At 38.8% G+C, this 20,598-nt stretch overlaps 2 protein-coding genes and 1 non-coding gene across 3 annotated transcripts; 2 read left to right on the forward strand and 1 right to left on the reverse strand.

Annotated features, from left to right (window-relative positions):
• Positions 1 to 4,308: 4,308 nt before the first annotated feature.
• LOC121728051 (CLIP domain-containing serine protease B9-like) lies at positions 4,309 to 10,435 on the reverse strand. The gene is made up of 11 exons (XM_042116148.1): positions 10,394 to 10,435; positions 9,913 to 10,029; positions 9,490 to 9,601; positions 8,878 to 9,077; positions 8,555 to 8,653; positions 7,792 to 7,886; positions 7,366 to 7,486; positions 6,668 to 6,811; positions 6,102 to 6,283; positions 5,063 to 5,164; positions 4,309 to 4,464 (listed from the first exon to the last, which is right to left on the reverse strand). Exons 1-11 carry the CDS (start codon positions 10,416 to 10,418, stop codon positions 4,309 to 4,311), a joined length of 1,353 nt encoding a protein of 450 aa, XP_041972082.1. The 5' UTR covers positions 10,419 to 10,435.
• A 3,874-nt stretch (positions 10,436 to 14,309) lies between these two features.
• On the forward strand, positions 14,310 to 14,393 carry Trnal-cag. The gene has a single exon. It is a non-coding gene; the product is annotated as a tRNA-Leu (tRNA).
• On the forward strand, positions 14,316 to 18,971 carry LOC121728052 (chymotrypsin-2-like). The gene is made up of 5 exons (XM_042116149.1): positions 14,316 to 14,346; positions 14,749 to 14,935; positions 16,309 to 16,555; positions 17,565 to 17,711; positions 18,831 to 18,971. Exons 1-5 carry the CDS (start codon positions 14,316 to 14,318, stop codon positions 18,969 to 18,971), a joined length of 753 nt encoding a protein of 250 aa, XP_041972083.1.
• Positions 18,972 to 20,598: the final 1,627 nt, after the last annotated feature.

Genomic DNA, 20,598 nt, shown 5'->3' on the forward strand with positions numbered 1-20,598 from the left:
TGCGCACCGTAGGTTAGGACGGGCAGAATACACATGTCGACGAGTCTGCGTTTCAGGGAGATTGGTAAATCTCTCTTCATCAGCGTCTTCATGGACCAGTAGCTCTTCCAGGCGTTTTCGATTCGTCGATCGACTTCCTTCCCTTGTCTGTTATGAAAAGAAACTAACTGGCCCAAGTAGATGTATGTACTCGTTGACATAGTGTATTTCGTGCTCGTCTATCTCGACCCTACGTCTCGTGCTGTTGGTCATTATTTGAGTTTTGGACCTGTTCATTGTGAGTCCCACCTCGAGGCTTGCCATGCTTAGATCTTGTAGCATGGTTTGAAGGTCTGTGGCTGTAGGAGCAAAAAGGACAATGTCATCGGCAAAGCGAAGATTGGTTAGCTTTTTGTTATTGACCTCAATGCCCCTCTCTTTCCATTGGTCGTCCAGCTTTCGGAGAACTTCCTCAAGGACACAGCAAAATAGTTTTGGGGAAATTGGGTCGCCTTTTTTAACTCCTTTCAAAATTTGGAACTTAGGGCCGGTGGTGTTGAGTTTAATATCAGCTGTACTATTGCTATAAATTACTTGAAGAAGTTCGATGTATGTAGGATCTATTTCGTGGTTATGTAAAGATTTAAATATGGCCGAATGCTTTATACTATCGAAAGCTTTAGTAAAATCTACGAAAGCTAAATAAAGGGGTTTATTAAATTCTGTATATTTTTCTAGTAGTTGGTTAAGAGTATGTAGGTGGTCAGTTGTAGAAAAGTTATGTCGGAATCCGGCTTGCTCTGCTGGCTGATGTCTATCAAATTTGTGGTCGATGCGGTTAATATGATTTTGATGAATACTTTGTATAAATGGGAGATTAGGTTGACTGGTCGATAATTGCTAATGTTACTTTTGTCTCCTTTTTTGTGTAATAATACTATATTAGAATGGCACATTTTGTTTGGAACCTTACCGGACATGAGAATCGTGTTGAAAAAATTTGTTATAAATGGTAGTAAAACTGGTGAACCGATTTTAAGTGTTTCCGTGGTTATGCCATCTTCTCCAGGGCTTCGATTGTATGGCATATCACGCAATGCTTTACTGACTTCTTGTTCTGTGATCTTTGGAATTGATTCTGCACAGACATATGTTAGATTTTTATTTTCTGGTAAGGTGTTATCGTTGTAAAGGGATTTGTAAAATTTTGTGGCAATGTTAATTATTTTTTCTCTGCTATTATATTTTTTACCGTCTTCATCCTTCAGACTGCTAATCCAAGACTTGCCTTTTGTGATACCTTGTTTCAAAATTCTTGATGATGAGTTCTTTTCTAATGCTACTTTCACGAGATGTGTGTTGAGCTCTCTTATGTCTTTTCTTATACTTCTTTTTACCTTTCTGTCTATTTGTCTATATTCTTTTGTGCCAATATTCTTTTCAGTTCTATTGTTTATTAAAGCTATGGTTCGGGTTGATAATTTATAACGCGAGCGAAGCCGCGGGCAAAAGCTCGTATATATATAAAACTCAAAGGTGACTGACTGACATGGTGATCTATCAACACAGCCCAAACTACTGGACGGATCGGGCTAAAATTTGGCATGCAGGTAGATGTTATGACGTAGGCATCCGCTAAGAAAGGATTTTAATAAATTCCAACCCCATGGGGTTTAAATAGGTGATGAAAGTTTGTACATAATAATTCTTCTTAACGCGAGCAAAGCCGCGGGCAAAAGCTCGTTATATATACAAGAATTGCTCAAAGATTCACTTTAATACCTATCTTATATTATTTTTCCTTAAAAACCTTTAGGAAGTTAAGATTAACTAGATATATTTTTTATCGCCGTTCACAATTTGACTGCTACCAATCCAAAGGAAAATAATAAATATCTAAATATGGAACATTACCAGCCCTCACTTAACATTCAGAGTAAAGATTAATATGAGTACAGATAAAGTCCATTGAGGCGTATGAAGATATCACGACTCTCAACATGTGCTGTAGGGCTGGCCTTATATCGAGAAACTGGATTCTAGATTATATTATAAAGGACTAGTTCATGCCCGCAACTCCGTTACTATTTGATTATTATAGACATAGTCCCGATCGGGACTCAAAGTATCTCCATACCAAATTTAACGCCTCCGTGGTCCACTTATTCAGACTTCAGAGCATGGCTCTTGACTCGGAGGCCGTGGGTTCGATTCCCGCGTTGGAAACATGTTATTTCCAAGTTTGGTTAGGACAATGCAGGCTGATCACCTGATTGTCTGACAAGTAATATGATCCATGCGTCGGATGGGCATGTAAAAAGTCGGTCCTGCGCCTGACCTCTCGCCAGTTGTGTCGGTCTTCCGTCCTACTGGGTTATGAGAGTAAAAGGAATAGAGAGTGCTCTTGTGTATTGCGCACACACTTGAGCACTATAAAATTACTCCTGTGTAACTGGCCTGGTTTCAATGAAACCGGCCACCGTCACCGAAACCGGTGTGGGAGTTATTATTATTTTACCAAATTTCAACAAAATCGGTTCAGCGGATTGGAGGTGAAGAGGTAACAGACAAACACACACACTATCGCATTTTTAATATTAGTATGGATGAGGGTATCAGAAAGGAGGGATACAAAGAATGAAGAATTGACTTCACTTACTAGAAGATGTTAGTGCGATTACATACATTTGCATTAGCAAATAGTAACAAATGAATATAATACTTATGAATATAATACTTATAAAAGAGCTTAAAAATCCTCACGAAATAACGCGTTGCATGGTTCTTAACAGTTGCGTCGACACTGCGACCTGCGATGTTCTATGCCCGATGCCGATGGCACGATGGTCTGGTTGTCACAGGAGCACTGATGGTGTAGCGACTTAAATCATCTTAAACATCTCGTTGGTTCTGCATCAATCCGTTGAAACTTGAAGTATCGCATGCGGCGACGAACAAAATATGAATTTTTTAGATGAGGTAACGCAACTGCAGATTACAACTGCAGTCTTGTACAATTGCACTCTATTCTGTCCTGTAGTCTACAATTTTCATTTGGAGGAATTATTAGAAGTAGGTTGTTTCAACCCTTAGTACAGTTCTTTAAAACATTAAACATAGTTCGATTAATAATATAAATCGGCTTAATTTTATAGCCACAACCTCTGTATCATTTTATCTATTGCACATCAATTGACATTTTAATCGACGCAATACACATGGTTAATCGATTTTAATCTCGATACTGGACATTATCGATACGGGCACATCCCATTAAAATGAATGAATCGATTAAAACAGCTGGGCGTGGCTTTAGTTCTGCTAACAAGCTCTTGTGCTAAAACAGATGCATTAACATCTGGTATTGCAAAATCACTAGTAATACCTGGGTCACAGGGCTCACAATCCCTTCCAGACAAATGAAGATGCAATGTTGTTTTGACAGGTGGAAAGATACGGACGCAGGTTATAAATGCTATGTTATTCTAGAATGCTATTTCAGTATTTATCACTTTCGTCGTGTAAATCCTAGGATGCCTAGCACATGGCATTTCAATTAAATGTCACGATGGGAACACGTATCACTTTCTCGCTCTGTTAAACCGAATAGACAGGGACGAGCCTATCAGGTGGTCATCATCTATCGGGTGAGATTATGTGCTATGTTACAACTGATAAATGCATACCTTAGAATGTTTCGCAAATAGAATTTAGAGTATAACTACTACCGCACATCATCTACCGACCTTCGAGAAAGAGAAGTTCTGGCCGATTGGAGTCGTCTACAGGAGGTTCCGAGGACGACTTCCGAACACGTCGCGCCCCACGTCGCAGACAATACGTGTTTAGTGTTAATGTTAGTTTTTAGTATAATTGTATGTATGTTAGTCTATAAGGTATTTATAATATGGGCCAGGATGCCTGAGTTAAATAAATAAATAAATTAATAAAAAAAATTAAAAAACAACGGATGTTTTATTTTTGTTTTTTTTTTTGTCCCGTTATTGAAATAAAACAATTATTATAAGCATACCTACAAGCATACACAATATTACAAGGAGCAGTGTGTGTCTCATACCGGCCGGTGTACCGCGTGTGCGCGTGTTTGGCCGCGGGCCGCGTGGCGGTTATAGTCTATGGCGGTTTCATACTAAGGTATATCTACCTCGATGGCCCACCATACTTTCGATGGCCGCCGCGGCATGGCCGCTAGTGCGCGTAGGGTAACCCTAATTACTAGCCTCTAAAGTGTTACACCTTTCGAGTACCTATACCTATTAAAGATGCTGTTGGAAGGTGCAAATAAAACTACCATTTTCCCAATCAGCTCTATTCTCCCCTACCCCTCCTAGCGTCCTCCTCCTGGCTCTCACTCGTGTCACTTTCACTCTCACTCTCAGAGCTATCCACCTCGGTGGTGTTGTACCCGAACGCCTGGACCTCGAACTTGTACAGGTGCTGGAACGTGATCAGCGGCACCAACACCTGGAAATATTGTGTGTCATGAAAATATGTGCAAAATGCTTTATAGGACCTAATCCGCATTATTTTGTAACTTGTGGTGGTAATATAATATAAGGTATTGAAGTTTTTATTCTAAAGATTTATCAGAAAAATGTATGCCCCTTGTTTGTAATAATAATGTAAAATTGCCTGATTATTATAAAATAGACTATTATTGTTTTTGATCACGATTAAATAGAGTGGCAAAGAGTTTGTAAACAGCTAAAGTTGACACTGTATAGCAAATCCAAGCATTGCTGTTAAATTCCTTAAGGCGCGTTTCTACAAATCTCTGATCGATACTCAGGGTAAGTGGAAATCCGAGGGACGAGGATTGGTGTTCAGGAAGTTTACAGGCTAAAAGGAGATCTGGGGAAAGAGTATGGTGTCCAGAAAGTTTACAGGCTAAATGGAGATCTGGGGAATGTGAATTGGTGTTCAGAAAGTTAGAGGTTAAATTGGGACCCGAGGGACGAGAATTGGTGTCCAGGAAGTTTACAGGCTAAATGGAGATCTGGGGAACCAACAATTGGAGTAGGTACGAGGACCCGAACCTATAAGAAGATTCTGTAACACTCACCCTGACTTCCGGAGTATCAAGCTGCCACACCTTGGGCTTGCCGAGGCGGAACGGCATGCCCACCTTCACGCAGATGATCGCCATGTCGTTAGCACCCTTTATCTGTCACGATAGAATATGAAAAGTATTCTTATTAGACCCACTTGCGCCAGTTTAGGTTATTTTCTGATATTATCTTTCATAGCATCACGATTTGTGACATCTCTTCCATAATGTAAGGAATCATAGAATGTATCTTACATAACTTAATATTTCATCTATGATTGTAACTAGACTGTGGCATGACTCTATCTTCTATCATAGTAAACCTTATAATCTTATTAGAGTTCACTTGAGCCCGTCTACGTTATTTTCTCACCTTTTCTCAAAGCTCTGCGCCGTCGCTTTTATTGTGTTCGGAAATTGGAACGCGATAGATTACTGGGCATTTAAATTATGATTAACTTTGCCTAGACTGTAGCAAAACTGTCAGCTATATAGCCACTTGGTCCAGCAATCTATCACAAACTAAAACTTTCTTAACAGGCAAAAGTTTCCAAAATTAAAACAAATGAACTTTACACTAGTTATAGTGTAATACACAATAAAAACGCCTCTGTCTGTCCAGTGGTTTAAAGCGTGGTTATTGACTCAGAGGTCATGGGTTTTGGGAGCATTTGGAAACATATTATTTCCAAGTTTGGTTAGGGCAATACGCCTGTATTGCGCATATCACCTGATTGTCTGACTAGTAAGATGATCCATGAGTAGTAAGATGGCAAGTAAAAAGTCAATTATGACTGTCAGCAGTCAGCGCCTGATCTCTCGCCAGTCGTATCGGTCTTCCGTCCTACTGGGTTATGAAAGTAAAGGAATATAGAGTCTATTTTGTACTGCGCAGTGCAGTGTAAGAAATTTTGTAGTGTCCAAGTGTGTGCGCAGTGCACACACACTAGGACACTACAAAATTTCTTCTGCGCAACTGGCCTAGTTTCAATGAAACTGACGCGGCCACAGTTACTGAAACCAGTGTGGGAGTTATTACTTATTATAAATATACCTCCAAATAATAGTTCAGGTAGGTCTTCGAAGATGGCAGCACCTGGAAGACCTCGTGGTAGAACTTGAAGAAGATCATCGCGGCATCCCCCCGCTCGTAGCAACGCGGCCCCCCCATCCACCAGTGACCCACCCAGCCGTGGTTCACCAGGTCGTGGGGGGAGACGCGGGGGGTTATGTAACCTGGAGAATGAGGTTTTGATTAAATTGGATCAAATCAATTTTCGCATTAAACTTAACTTTTATCTGGCCTTACAGATGATTACATAGAAATATTATGAAAAGTGACCACAAAAGAAAGATATAGCTCTTCTAACCAAGCGAAGTGGTCTGTTCTGTTCCACTAAGAAAACTTTGATAGTGCAATGCAATATTTTAGCACTCGTTCGTCTTCTACTATTAACCACTTACCAGCGTTTGGTTTAGTTACTATTATAAGAATACCACTATGTAATTGTGGACTTTCTAGCATAAGAACTCAATCATAACTCTATGAAAGACTTAAGTAGCTTGCCCTTATTCTCAATAGAGTAGTGGTTCTGCTACCATAAGAAATCAAAGCTCTACCAAAGGGATCGTCTTTGACGAAGGCTCCGACGGGTTTTCCAGTGATCGCGGCAGTGATCCATGGCACGTAAGGATGCAGCAGCGTATGACGCGCAGGGGCGGGCGGCCGGCGCGGGCGCAGCGGGTCGCCGCAACCACTACCACCTAGTAAGAGATGGTATAAATGAAAGACATTGGAAAGACGAATGAAAGAATATGCTTAGCATCACAACATTACAAACGGGAAAGAATAGACATACTGACAGATTTTAGTGACAAAATGGCGAATTTTCTTTGTCGATCTGTCACTTTTTCTATTAAAGAAACCGTTTCTATGGTGACCATACTAAGTCTGCTGGCAAATGATTAGTACATAAAATTAATGAATGAATAAGACGCGAGTTATACAAGGTCAAACATAAATGAGCGTTATAAGTTTATGTTGTGTACTTACATGGGGCCCTTATTATATATTATAATTCACTGTGAATATAGAAACACTGTAAGTTGCCTTTAATGTCTGCGTTTTTATAAGAAATGTCCCAACATCTACATATATTTTTTTAGTTACTATTGCAGCGTTCTATAAATGAATGAAATTTAACAGCGTGTATGCTAGTGTATTCCAGTTCTAATTGAATGAACTCACCAATAAGGAGGTGTATAGGTACCACAAATTAAGAAATACTGAAACTTCTAGTCCACATTCTAAAGCTGACCTTGGGCGATGGACACAACTGACCAATGTCCAGTGTGCTCATGAACCAAGCTCGGTGAACCAGATCTGAACCCGCAGCCAGTAGAGCAGGCCACACGGTTCTTCACTATGCTGCTTCTGTTCTATGAGAATAATAATAAATAATTAATAATTAATCAATGCAACCCAGTTTAAGACAATAATAAACTAAAAACTCTTTATAAAAACGCTTTTTAAAAAATTCAAGAATTCGCTGTTAAGAATACTGTATCACCGATTTCCCCTACGGTAGAAGAAGAAGACTAGAAAAGAAGACGTCATGACCAGTTTCCCATAAGCATGCACACAATTTCTTTCAAGGCATTTCTTTTTTCTCATCTACAAAGTACAAACCTGTACACACTTCCCATGTAATGAAAGCAAATATCAATAATCAAGGAAAGCTTACCATATTGGGACTATCGTACAGAAAACACAGTTCTCTTGGCAGCAACCTTATATGAGTAACTTCTTTTTCCTCCTCTATAAAGTCTCTTGGTACGTCTGGAATGGAATAAAATTATGTTCTCAGACATAATATAAATAATGACAACAAGACGTGAGTGGATGAATAGGGTAAGTAACATAAAAAAACTTCCCGTTTTTTTGTTTTAATGGAGGCTTTAGGGCCGGAAAAAATATTTGAAATAGAAAAAGTATGGATTATATGTGTTGCCAGATATATTAGCTTGGTTATGAAGTAGATAAGTCACAAGTTTTATTAAAATAATTAGGGAAAAAATGAGTTATTGTCCGTTTGTTACGAAATGTTACTTGTTTGATTCTTCCACTCGCGTCTTCATTATTTATTATGGTTTGCTTTATTTATTGGAACCATAACATTTTAAACCAAGGGCTCCCAATCTTTTTCAGCCTGCGGCGCTTTTACACCTCGCAATATTTTGTCACGGCGCCCTATACTCTACCTAGCTATTAGAAAAGATACATAATTAAATACCTTTAATGATTATTGTTAGGTTATGCAGGTAAATGATAATTATTAACAAATATTTTATCATCTGCCTGCTTTACATAATTAATATTTTTTTAAATATTTGTGGTTTCGGATAATGATGGAGGATCGATTCATGGCGCCCCTCTTGGGGGACTCCTTCCTCACACTTTGGCAACCCATGCTTTAAGCATTAACATTAAGATTTGAAATAACTTACCACTCCCAAAGTCTATGTGAAATATTTTCTCTGTCGTCTGCTTTCCGTCTTTACCAATCAAGAAGTCCTTGAATGGAAGGCAAACAGGGACCATGTAGCCTAAAAAATAGCATTATATTTGTATTAATTACATATTATACTATTATATTATAGTGAAAAAATTACATCAGAGAAATTGATTCATGACAGATGCTGAACTTACGTTGATTTGTTGGATTATGTGAACTCAACGTATATAGTCGTAAGCAGGCTTATTTTTGTCACAGCTTGACCACCTATAAATGCCTCAAAGAAACTCTTTCTTATCTTCAAGACTAACTAACCTGACCTCAAATTAATGATCAGCTTTAGCAGCGCGATGCTGTCTCTGACTCCGAAGTGCTTGAACTCGGGGTGCAGCAGCACATCAGCTATCGGCACCAGCATGACCGCCGGCTCGCAGTCAGCGCCCGCCGCCAGGTCCTCCGTGCTCACCTGACACTCCGCCTCATCCCGCTCGTAGTCACCGAATACTATGTTGCCACTGAGAGATAAAAAACGAGTAGATCTTATATATTTGTGTCATCAGTTTCCACTTGCCAGGCAAAAGCTGAAAGCCTCCGCTTTCGCACGTTTCTTATCCCATTGAGTGACAGTTATTTCACCTGCCTCTATTTGCCCAACTGTGTTAGAAGTAGAGTTAATTTTTTCGAACACTTTTAAAGAATTCGCGAGAAAAGCGCAAATGCGGGGGTAACTTAATACTTGCAAAACTTTGCTGTCTCCTTTGGTGCAAAAGAAATAGTAAACTTGACAACCATTAACCACACGGTCACCGTACTATTTGCAGGAATTTATTTTCCTTTTTGAGTTCCGAGGCTATCTAAATCAGTGCAAAGACTTAAGCTCGAAGAGGCAATAGACATACAAAACGGTAGATGTAATTTTGTACTCACAGGGCATATCCTTCAGGTATATACGCTGCATCTACTGCGGTGGAGAGCGCGAACTGTCGGTTCACCAGCACAGCCCGAGGGACTCGGAAGTAGTGAGGGGTTCCATTCTTTACTGAAAAAGGGAGAACTTTCTATAAAACTGCAAAGGAAAATCGATAAAAAGGTTTGCAATGGTAAGTTATTGTCATTGGATTCTGAAAGATCTTACAAATACAACACAACTTGCTCTGCTCTGTAGGAAACGCAGCCTAAGTAGGCGTAATTAAAACTTGTGGTGGGTCTCAAATAAATAAAACAACAATATTTGAAAAATTCATCGACGCTTTTGATTTCATCACTACTTTCAACTGCCATAGCGATCGTTCGTAAAAGGTTCGTGCGGTCTTCGGTAAAGTACCAACCATGCACTAACAATGTACCAACCATGAATATACTGTAGCGCTCCCAGCCAGGTGAACTGCACCGTGTCGAGAGGACCATCCTCCGGGTCGGAGCTGGGGTCGTCGTGGCAGTCGAAGAACTGACAGACAACTGGTGAGACTGAGGAAAAAATATGTGTTTGTGCATAGCAGATTATGAACTCTATGCTAACTCTAGTAAGCTAGAGTTCTATGATCTTAATGCAAAAAAGTATGAGTTTTTCTATCTGGCCATTTTCGTAAATGGCCAGATAAAATATACTCTATTCCAGAGTCTCCCAAACGCTCAGGGCATCAACTATAATTGGGCTCATCTAAAGCTAATAACGTAATCAAAACTTACATCTCCAAATTACGAAAATATTCCATAGAAAATTCCAACACAAAATTCCATTGCTTATGCAGAAAAAGGTTTGCCGTTCCCATTAGCCTCAGGTGACATATTCTAATTAGAATTTCGTGGTTCGGGAATTAGAACTACTTACCACAAAGTAGCAACACGACGAGCATGTGTGCGTTTGCACTTACTTGAGGCCGAGAAATGTGACAGTTTGTTGGGAAAACACGTTAATGTTTGTTTTACATTTCTTCGTAACAATCGCTGATAAAAATGCTATAAGAATTTGGTACATTCGCGTTAAGTTTGAAGTTAGTGATCGGTGGTATGAACCAAAAACCACGCCAAATAAGTCGTTATACTGCAAACAATTTTTTTTTTATTCAAAAAACATTCACACCACACTACACTTAAATAGACACTAGCTGTTTGACTGAGCTTTGCTCGGTATTCGATAAAACACGAATAAAATAACATTTTCTAAAAATGATTCCTAGCTAGATTGATTTATCGCCCCCGAAACCACCTATATACTAAATTTCATGAAAATCGTTGGAATCGGCTCCAACGATTTTCATGAAATTTAATATATAGGGAAAGGGAAGGAAAACTAAAAAAATATATAATAAAAACCTAAAACTTATAATTTTACGTGGGAGAGCCATGCTTCGGCACGAATGGGCTGGCTCGACCGGAGAAAACCACGTTCTCAGTGAGTTTACCGGAGGCCCAATCCCCTAACTGTTCGCTTCCCTATCCTCCCCTATTATCTTCCCTTCCCTTCCCTACCCTCCACTATTACCCTATTCCCACTTAAAAGGCCGGCAACGCACCTGCAGCACTTCTGATGCTGTGAGTGTCCATGGGCGACAGAAGTTGCTTTGCATCAGGTGACCCGTTTGCTCGTTTGCCCTCTTATTTTATTAAAAAAAATTTGATGGACTAGGTACCATGTAAGTGCGATGCGAACACATTGTGGAAAAGGATTCCACTCAGGCTAATTTGCATAGTGTTAGATTTTTTTTGCGATTTGAACGTGAAAGTCAAACACATGCACTCGAAATATGCAGACATGCAGTCGGGTAAAAATACTAAAAAGTTACCAATTCATCTTCCACCTGCTTCATATAACTTGTATGTCACACATTATTGTTTCCTGCAGTATGCAAATCTCTATATTCATAGCTTTTGTGTGTCGCTATGGTGCTAAAGCGGTGCCCTGCGGTGCTCAGAATGAATCCTAATAGCGGCTAAATGCCATTGAAATATTTGTGATGGCGCCCTAGACCTTGTTCTGTGGAGCGACTAAATGTTGAGGAGGTAGTTTTATCGGAACACACCTCAATAATATTAATAGCCAAAAACATGGAAGAATCTGTGAAGAGATATTAGTATACCAATAGGGTTTGAGGCAAGTTTGAGGTATATTTTCGGCACGAGGTCTTTGTAATTTAAAGAAACATACCATCCTCATCACCTTGATGAGTGGCAGTCTTCCACAGTGCGTTTTTCGCGTAACTTTCTGCCGCGCACTGTAAAACTCTGGAATGAACTGTCACCAGCAGTATTTCCGGACCGATACGACCTGCAAACCTTCAAGAAAAGAGCGTTTTCCCTCTTAAAAGGCCGGCAACGCACCTGCAGCTCTTCTGATGTTGCGAGTGTCCATGGGCGACGGCAGTTGCTTACCATCAGGTGGCCCGTTTGCTCGTTTGCCCCCTTATTTAATAAAAAAAAAAAAAAAAAAAGAAGTTGAGCTACAAAAATTATAAAGTGTTTTAAAAGTTCACTACTTATTAAAATCCGTTAAAATAGCTTCTTATTTAAAAAGTTTTAAATGGTGCGGTTTCTTTAAAAAAGTTTGCTACTTTGGACTAGTAATGTCGATAGCTTTAGATTTAAACTTTTCCTGCATGCTCATTTTAGCGACCAACGTATACTCAAAAACTTCTTAATTTAGTAAGCACTCACATACTGTCCTAGACGTTTTACCAAGCAGAATCAATGACTGCCTAATATGGGCTTCTAGTAAAATAAATACCACATCACATCTACAACATCTATATTCTCCAATAGAAATGAGCGTGAAACGTGACGGGAGTGACAAAGACGGGAATTGCCGACATCCGGCGCGAATATCGTCCTACAACGGGACTCGGTTATTATGACACCATTGTGGCACCTTGTCACGAGCTAATGATGATGTATTCAACGTAAACATTTGCGTTTGTGTACCGATGGAATTTGTAAATATCTAGAAATCTCGATCATGAAAATCGAAAAATTTTCTTTTGTAAAATACCTATTCACTGACCCTGTCAAGATTAAATTAAGCTAAGTTAAATATTATGCCAGATGTTTAATGCCAAACATCAATGTCTGTTCAGCAATTAACACAGAGAGTAGGTAGACCCATTTGCGCATCGATTTTTATTCTATGGACACCACGTCAATCTGGTGCTAAGTACCTGAAGGACTTGTGTTACGGGTACCAGACAACAGAAATATATTTAATACTGTTATAATATACATAATACTTATACTTATTTAAGATTTTTTATTATATCATACATATATCCATGACCCAGGAACATTAAAAAACTTTTTGTTCCGTCGGCGGGATTCGAACCCGCGATCCCCGGCTTGAGCTGCCACACACGTTCTACCCATTGAGCCACAGAGGTCGTCATATTATCTAACCTAACCTAACCTATTTTTATAAGGCTAGATCCTAATTACTATAAATTTTTATCGCAGCATACCTTGCATACCTGCAATTTAACCTTTCAGTAAGAACCTTATATATTTCTTTACCCGAGGATACAAAACGCGTCAATAATGATTATTATGTATAACTTATGTGCGTTCTCATGGTACATACGGGTGATTATCTGTGATATTTAGTCCACATTACTTCACGCAACTATTACCATTTACATAGAGAATGTATATAAGATAGTTTTTTTATAATCCCACTCAGTCGGTTCAAAATGTTTCATTTGGAAGTGTTTTTCTTTCTACCGTTGTTGGGTAAGTTAAAAAGTTTAAGCCCAAATAAAACAGTAAATTAACAATAACTTAGGCTACAAAATTTAACGGCCGCATTAAGAGACATCGAATAATTACTAAACTTTAATTTAAAGAGCAGTTTAAGAGGAAATGGAGGGAGTTTATAGCATGAAATTAAACTTATGTATATAAAAAATTTGCTGAGTATAACCATTACTGAATGAATAATTTAAGCGTGGGTCATACAAAAGCTAAACAGCTTTTGTAGGACACACGATATTATAATCTTATATCTTTAAACGAGCAATTCTTGTATATATATATATATATGAAATTTAGTATATAGGGGGTTTCGGGGGCGATAAATCGATCTAGCTAGGAATCATTTTTAGAAAATGTCATTTTCATCGAATACCGAGCAAAGCTCGGTCAAATAGCTAGTATTATTTTTATACACTTAATAATAAGCTTAATACAATTTCGACTAAGTTCAACCTGTATAAAGTCTGGTAGAACTTAAAGCACAATACCGAAAAAAATATACATATATTGTAGACTGGTCTTTAGTCTTCAATTGCTCACGAGGATTTTTGTCCAAACTCAATAGGTTGTCAGATTTTTCTGCAAATATTCTATTAACTTTGTAACCTTACCTTCGTTGGCTTACAGCTCCTCACGAGGAATTTTTAATCGAACAGTCACGTCCATGTGAAAAGTGTAATTTTCTCCTATTTCGTCCTATCAAGGACGCGGCGAGCGTCGTAACCACCACTGTACAAGGCGCGCTGATATGAATTTTATTTTAATGTCTTTTAAGTCGATATTCGTACTGACAGACATCGACCTGCTAATTTTAGGGAGGGAGCAGCCTTACGCTCCCGATACTTTATTAACGTTTAATTTCTTATTCATTGTGACCTTAGCAATAATCTAAAATATGATAAGCGTAGCTATTTATAGACCTCTCTAGACCTAAATGGGACGTCACAATCAAGAATTAAGCGAGTGATAATTAGCTAGACTTGCTGATTGATATTTTCATGATATCGAGACATGTCAGGATGGCCGAGCGGTCTAAGGCGCTGCGTTCAGGTCGCAGTCCACTTCTGTGGGCGTGGGTTCGAATCCCACTTCTGACAGATCTTTTTGCCCAATATATCATTTTATATTAAAGAAAAAAATGAAACATAATATTATAGAGTTTGGAGAACCATAATTGTTTATACTCCTGTAATATTTGATAGAATTTCTTAGGTTTTCCCTCAAATACTATTGCAATTTAGCAATCGAAATCGAACGACTTGACTAAATTGACTTGTAGCGTTAAAATATGCTTACGTCGATTTCTCATATCTAAGTCAAATTGGTAGGCAGCATACCAATTTCTGCCATGACTATATCGAATTTAATATCACGGATAGAAGAGAAAGTATCTCTTGAGAAGTTTAACGTGAAGGTCTTTTGACTATACCTTATATAACGTACTTATTCCAGTGTCTTCAGAGTTCTACTCGTCGGAAGATAAGCGCGAGGACTGGGAACGCATAGTCGGTGGTACCAAGGCGCCAAATGGCTCCGTGCCTTACCAGGTGTCATTACGAATGTGGGGCGTGCGACACTTCTGCGGCGCCTCTGTCGTGACTCCAAAAGTTATACTGACTGCTGCACATTGTGTTGAAGGGTTAGTGCCTTTTTTTTTTTCATGAAATCAGGGGGCAAACGAGCAAACGGGTTCACCTGATGGAAAGCAACTTCCGTCGCCCATGGACACTCGCAGCATCAGAAGAACTGTAGGTGCGTTGCCGGCCTTTTAAGAGGGAATAGGGTAATATAGAAGGATAGGGATGGGAAGGGAAGGGAATAGGGGAGGGTAGGGAAGGGAATAGGGTAGGTGATTGGGTCTACGGTAAACTCACTCACTCGGCGAAACACAGCGCAGCGCTGTTTCACGCCGGTTTTCTGTGTGAACGTGGTATTTCTCCGGGCGAGCCCGCCCATTCGTGCCGAAGCATTGCTCTCCCACGTATAAATTAAATGAAATGCCTTTGATGTATGAGTGTATGAGTGCAGTAAAAAAAATATAGAATTGCTTGGCGAAAATAGAAGGCGAGGTGTGAGCGTGACGAATGCGTGCGCACCATGGTAAGACAGGTCGTCGTTAGTAGTTTGCGACCTAACAAAAAGTTCTTGGTAGATAAAAGTGTACACATTTTTCCCTTTCAGTTTAGCTGAACGATCATAATATGCAAGTTGTAGGTGGCCAGTATGTACAAAAGTATCAGTTAAATCACTATTTTCGCTTAAATAAACAAGACATCCTGACGGCAGTAATATAAAAAACCGGCCAAGTGCGTGTCGGGCCGCGCGCAATATAGGGTTCCATAGTACCGCTAGTTTTTTTTTTTTATGGTCAATGAATGTACATTTATAACGTGTTTTACACTACTAACAACATCATCTCAGTTACATTCAAAGGAATTTGAACGAAAAGTTCCTTTATACTTCGCCGAATACATTTTTTTTAGTTGATCGACTATTACTCAATAACGTATGAAATCTTCTTAGCCATAATAGTTTTCCTTTTCAATTCAGCATATTTCCAACTGCTGTTAATTTTTTCACATTTCCAGAAGCAACCGCTTAGCTGGTAGAAAGGGGAGACACTGGACTCTAACGATTTTTTCCACTTTAAAACTTAATATTTCACAAACGCATTCCTAAATCGGAAAATGATCTATGAATACTCATAACATTTAAAAAAAAACTATCTAAGGATACTCCACACGATGGGGTGGACGCGAAAATAAAAATTTATCCCCGCTTGATGTGTAGGGAAGGTACCATAAAAAATATATTTTTTTAAGACTTCATGTACCATTTTGTCGCCATCATTAATAATATGTGCATTCATGCCAAATTACAGTTTTGTAGGTATGTTGTTTTGACTATAGTCTCTGAGCAAAACCGCGGACAGACAGACAGACGACCAGACGTACAGTCCTATCCTACTCAATTACCTCTCATATTACTAGTGGATATGTCTCCATTTTCCAGAATGAGACCCCAATTCATGAGAGCGGTCGTCGGTACCAACCAGCTGCGCGCGGGCGGAAAGTCGTACAGCATCAGGAAAATCGTGTCGCACGAGGAATACGACGGCGACGTGATCGTTAACGACATAGCAATAGTGTTCACTAACAAGGAGATACAGTTCAGTGAAACGGTTGATGCTGTTGAGCTGAACGATGAGCCGGTTGAGGCTGGAGAGGAATTGCTGCTTACTGGATGGGGAACTACTTCGGTAGGTTTAGTTACAGGTTTATTAGACTGTTATTACAGATGATAGAGGTTGTCTAATGTCTATAAAGCTGCGCGTCCACCGGGTCGGAATCGGAGCATACGGTGCGGACGGAGCGTCGTTTTTTATAATTTGCCAGGCGCAGAAATGACGTTCCAGTGCACGCAGTACTATAGAAATCAATACAAAGCAACAAATCCGTCCGCTGATTCCGATCCGGTGGACGCGAACCTTATGTCTTATGCCTGTTTGTCTGTGTGACTGCTTGTTACCTCTTCATGCTTAAACCGTTTAACAGATTTGGACGAAATTTGACCCGGTCTCGGAAAAGGATATAGGATAGTTTTTAACCGACTTCCAAAAAGGAGGAGGTTATATTATGTTCGTCTGTTTATACAGTGTGTAACAAAAATAAGTGATAATACTGTAGGGTGTGTACGTGTTCCTTGTAGAGAGTTCACTGTGAACGTAGCAGCTCTGAAAGACGACAATTTTTTTTTCACTTTTGTATGGGCAAAGGCCCAAGCGTCCCGAGTTTTCCCATACAAATGTGAAAAAAAATTTTGGTCTTTCAGTGCTGCTACTTTCACAGTGACTTCTTTACAAGGAACACGTATACACCCTAAAGTACTATCATTTATTTTTGTTACACCCTGTATATATTTTTTTATGCCCTAAAAATGTAGAGTTTCTGCACGATAAGCGAATATCGTCACAAAATTTCAACATGTAGCCAAAAATAACGTAATTTTGTAACACAATTTTGACCCTACATGATGTTCCTAAACCTTAGCAACGGCCAACGGTAAACAGCCATTTTCAATGAGTGGAGCGTAGCTATGAGAAGCAGAATACAAATATGTATTTTATTGTCACTACATAATATTATATTGTACCAGCAGTTTTGTATCTACGTGAAATAATGCATGTAAGAGACTACTATAACTTGCCACCTGGTCGCAAAGCCTCATATTTCCCTGTAACTTCACATTTTTTATTTTACCCACAACAGTATCCAGGTCGGGTGCCCAACGACCTCATGCAGCTGGAGCTGAAGGCGGTCTCGTACGAGGACTGCAAGGCCGCGCATGAGAGCGTCAACGCCGTCTTCGAGACTCAGATCTGTGCCATATCCAAGGAGGGTGAAGGAGCCTGCCATGTAAGCATTTGAACTGTGAATTATGTGAATTAGAACGATGTTGTTTTACCTTCACCATATTATAATGTCCTTTTTTATCATTCAACGATGGCAATGCTACACATGAAGGAGGTGACAGACGTGCGAGTAAGTACGCGGACTTATGGCTCGACGATCTTAATCGCCTGTGTGTCAGCAAAGAGCCGCGAGCCTGGGGGCATGGTAATCCCACAGTAATCCAGTGTGAGCGATTCTCGTATGTCACCGACGCGAGCCGAGTAAGTACGCGAACTTAAAACCCGCGTACTTTAAGTTCGTACGTCTATCAAACACTTGAGACTCCTCTGGTGTTTCATTTGCTCATTATTGACGCACCTACAATAATATAGCATATGTAGTTATTGTATATTAGATTAAGTGTTCAAAAAGTAGAGTATAGTAGATTTATTATACTCTACTATTGATAGAGTTTTACCCAAGCTAAGGTACCCTTTATAAGTTGTTTATAATTTTAATCCTAGGGTGACTCTGGTGGGCCTTTGGTGAGAGAAGGAAGGCAGGTTGGAGTGGTGTCTTGGGGAGTTCCGTGCGCGAAGGGAAAACCTGATGTTTATACAAGCGTAAGTAGACTAAGGGCCTGATTACACCTACCAAGTAGAGAGACGAGACAGCTCCCTCCCTCGATATGTATCTCTCCAGGGCCTGTAGACAAGTGGCAAAGCGCTAACGCTAACGCTAACGCTAGCGCTACAAAATGTATGCGATTTGACATAAGTCATCGTTTCGCTAGCGAATACTAATGTCAAATCCATACATTTTGTAGCGTTAAGCGTTTTGCCACTTGTCTACGGGGGCTGGTGTAATTTGGGGCCCTACAACGAAACCGTTTTTAACTCAATCAAATGAATTGGAATGTGACTCTACAAACGTGAAATGATGTTAATACGAGTACAGTAGGACGCGGCATTCTGATTCGATCGTTTGTGTCCCAAAACCGTTTCGTTGTAGGCCTCCAGACCTAAGGGATTAACTCCAGAATATTCCGTCGTGGTTAAGATATTGGAGTTTTGGGGTCGACTTATTCACGATTAACTTTATTAAGTATGTCACGTTTTACATCAACAAACTTCAATATTTCAGGTGCACTCCTACATGCCTTGGATCGAGAAGACCCTGCTCGCTGATGATGAAGAGCATCTAGTGTTTCTGAACAACAAGACGAGAATAAGGCGAACTAATAGACACAGATCACTCGCTTATCAAAGATACAATCTCTTATAAATATGATCTAGGTCTAATTGACATAATATATTATGTACTATGTATAATATTTCATTATAACATGTTCGTAGTCGCATAAAATAATATAATTATTATGTTTATTTAAAACTATAAAATATAAATTAATGAAACATAAGCTAAGCAGTAATAGTAGTTACACATTCAAAAAACATTTTAGACTAATAAAAAATATTATTTTAGACTAATAAAATTATACATTTTGGACTAATAAAATCTAAATGCCTAGTAAAAATTGTTTACAGTTGATATTATACTATCGGCGGAACGCATGACGAAAACCATTATTCAAATATTAAAAACTTTTTAAAACTTGAGAAACTCCGTCTATATTTTATGAATATTGTATAATATACTATACTTACTTATTATTAAATAGGTTCGTTTTTACCCTTGTAAGCTGATGAACCCTAACAAAAAGAACAAAATAGTCAAAATTCGGATAACGTTTAGTGTATTTCGTAGCGCCTCTACGCCGAGCTACGCAGGGCGGCGTCGTCGTAGGGCAGTCCGGAGATGAATCAATCAAGATTTTAGATTGGTTCCCAAGATAATTAGTATGGTAGGTCAATGCCCGTGCTAAAAAATAAATAAAAGAGTATAGGCTGTACAAAAGAAACATAACGTTCTGGTGTGATTAAAATTGCAATTCATCAATTGAACATGTCTGGTTTCATTTGATGTATGTAATATTTGAAATAAAAAACATTATATACTGTCATATAATCTATGTATGTAGGTAGCTATTTAATTTTAATGGTATGAAAATAAATATGAAGAAAAGAAAGTGTTAAGTGGATGAACACGATAACTAATAACAGTATAAAATTTGCCGTTTTTTGCATAAATGGAGGCGATAGGGCCGGAAAAATGATTTAAAAACTAAACCTACTGTTGATTGTTGCTATAAGTATTGTTTTATTATTCTTTTCTACCAAACTAAGTAATATTTTGTAAAAAATATCTAGTTTTAGTACCTAGTCTACTACTAGGTACTAAAACTAGATATTTTTTACTTTCTACCTAGTATTCATGCTATAATTTGTACATTTGCTCTCTTCTGAATGTATTGTTCTTTATTATATCTAGTAATATGTAGTTAACCTAGTTGGTACCATAGTTATAAAGATTAATCTGTATGTAAATCTTTTTGGAAATAATATGTACTTTGATTACTGTTTGTTGACTCCAATAAACTTAAAAAAAACTGTGCATTTGTTGCATGTTAGTTATCGTGTTCTTGTCTTGTCGTGTCTTCATTATGTGTCACACAATCTATATCTATACGTATTATAAAACAAAGTCGCTTTTTTCCCTCATGTCCATTTGTTCCCATTAATCGTTAAAACTACGCAACGGATTTTGTGATTCTTTCAATGTTAGATAGCCCATTTATAGAGGAAGGAAATAGGCTATATTTTATCACGCTAAGACTAATAGAAGCGAAGAAATAGAGGAAAATGTGGAAAAAACGGGGAAAATTATTTGAAAGGGCTAACTTGAACGCGCTAATCACAGGAACTAGTAACTGGTCTGATTTGAAAAATTCTTACAGTGTTAGATAGCCCATTTATTGAGGATATGCTATATTTTATCACGCTAGGACTAA

The sequence above is a fragment of the Aricia agestis genome, chromosome 6 (assembly GCF_905147365.1).
Source record: "Aricia agestis chromosome 6, ilAriAges1.1, whole genome shotgun sequence".
Lineage (NCBI taxonomy): Eukaryota > Metazoa > Arthropoda > Insecta > Lepidoptera > Lycaenidae > Aricia > Aricia agestis.

What these genes read in the sequence shown, in the direction of transcription:
- LOC121728051 (XM_042116148.1), bottom strand. Translation starts at nt 10,418, where the DNA reads ATGCTCGTCGTGTTGCTACTTTGTG. An exon ending in AGTTGTGTCCATCGCCCAAG is followed by an intron (nt 6,812 to 7,365) that starts GTCAGCTTTAGA and finishes ATCTCTTACTAG; the next exon opens with GTGGTAGTGGTTGCGGCGAC. An exon ending in CGTCAAAGACGATCCCTTTG is followed by an intron (nt 6,284 to 6,667) that starts GTAGAGCTTTGA and finishes CTCATTCTCCAG; the next exon opens with GTTACATAACCCCCCGCGTC.
- LOC121728052 (XM_042116149.1), top strand. Translation starts at nt 14,316, where the DNA reads ATGGCCGAGCGGTCTAAGGCGCTGCGTTCAG. An exon ending in GCTGCACATTGTGTTGAAGG is followed by an intron (nt 14,936 to 16,308) that starts GTTAGTGCCTTT and finishes TCCATTTTCCAG; the next exon opens with AATGAGACCCCAATTCATGA. An exon ending in CTGGATGGGGAACTACTTCG is followed by an intron (nt 16,556 to 17,564) that starts GTAGGTTTAGTT and finishes TACCCACAACAG; the next exon opens with TATCCAGGTCGGGTGCCCAA.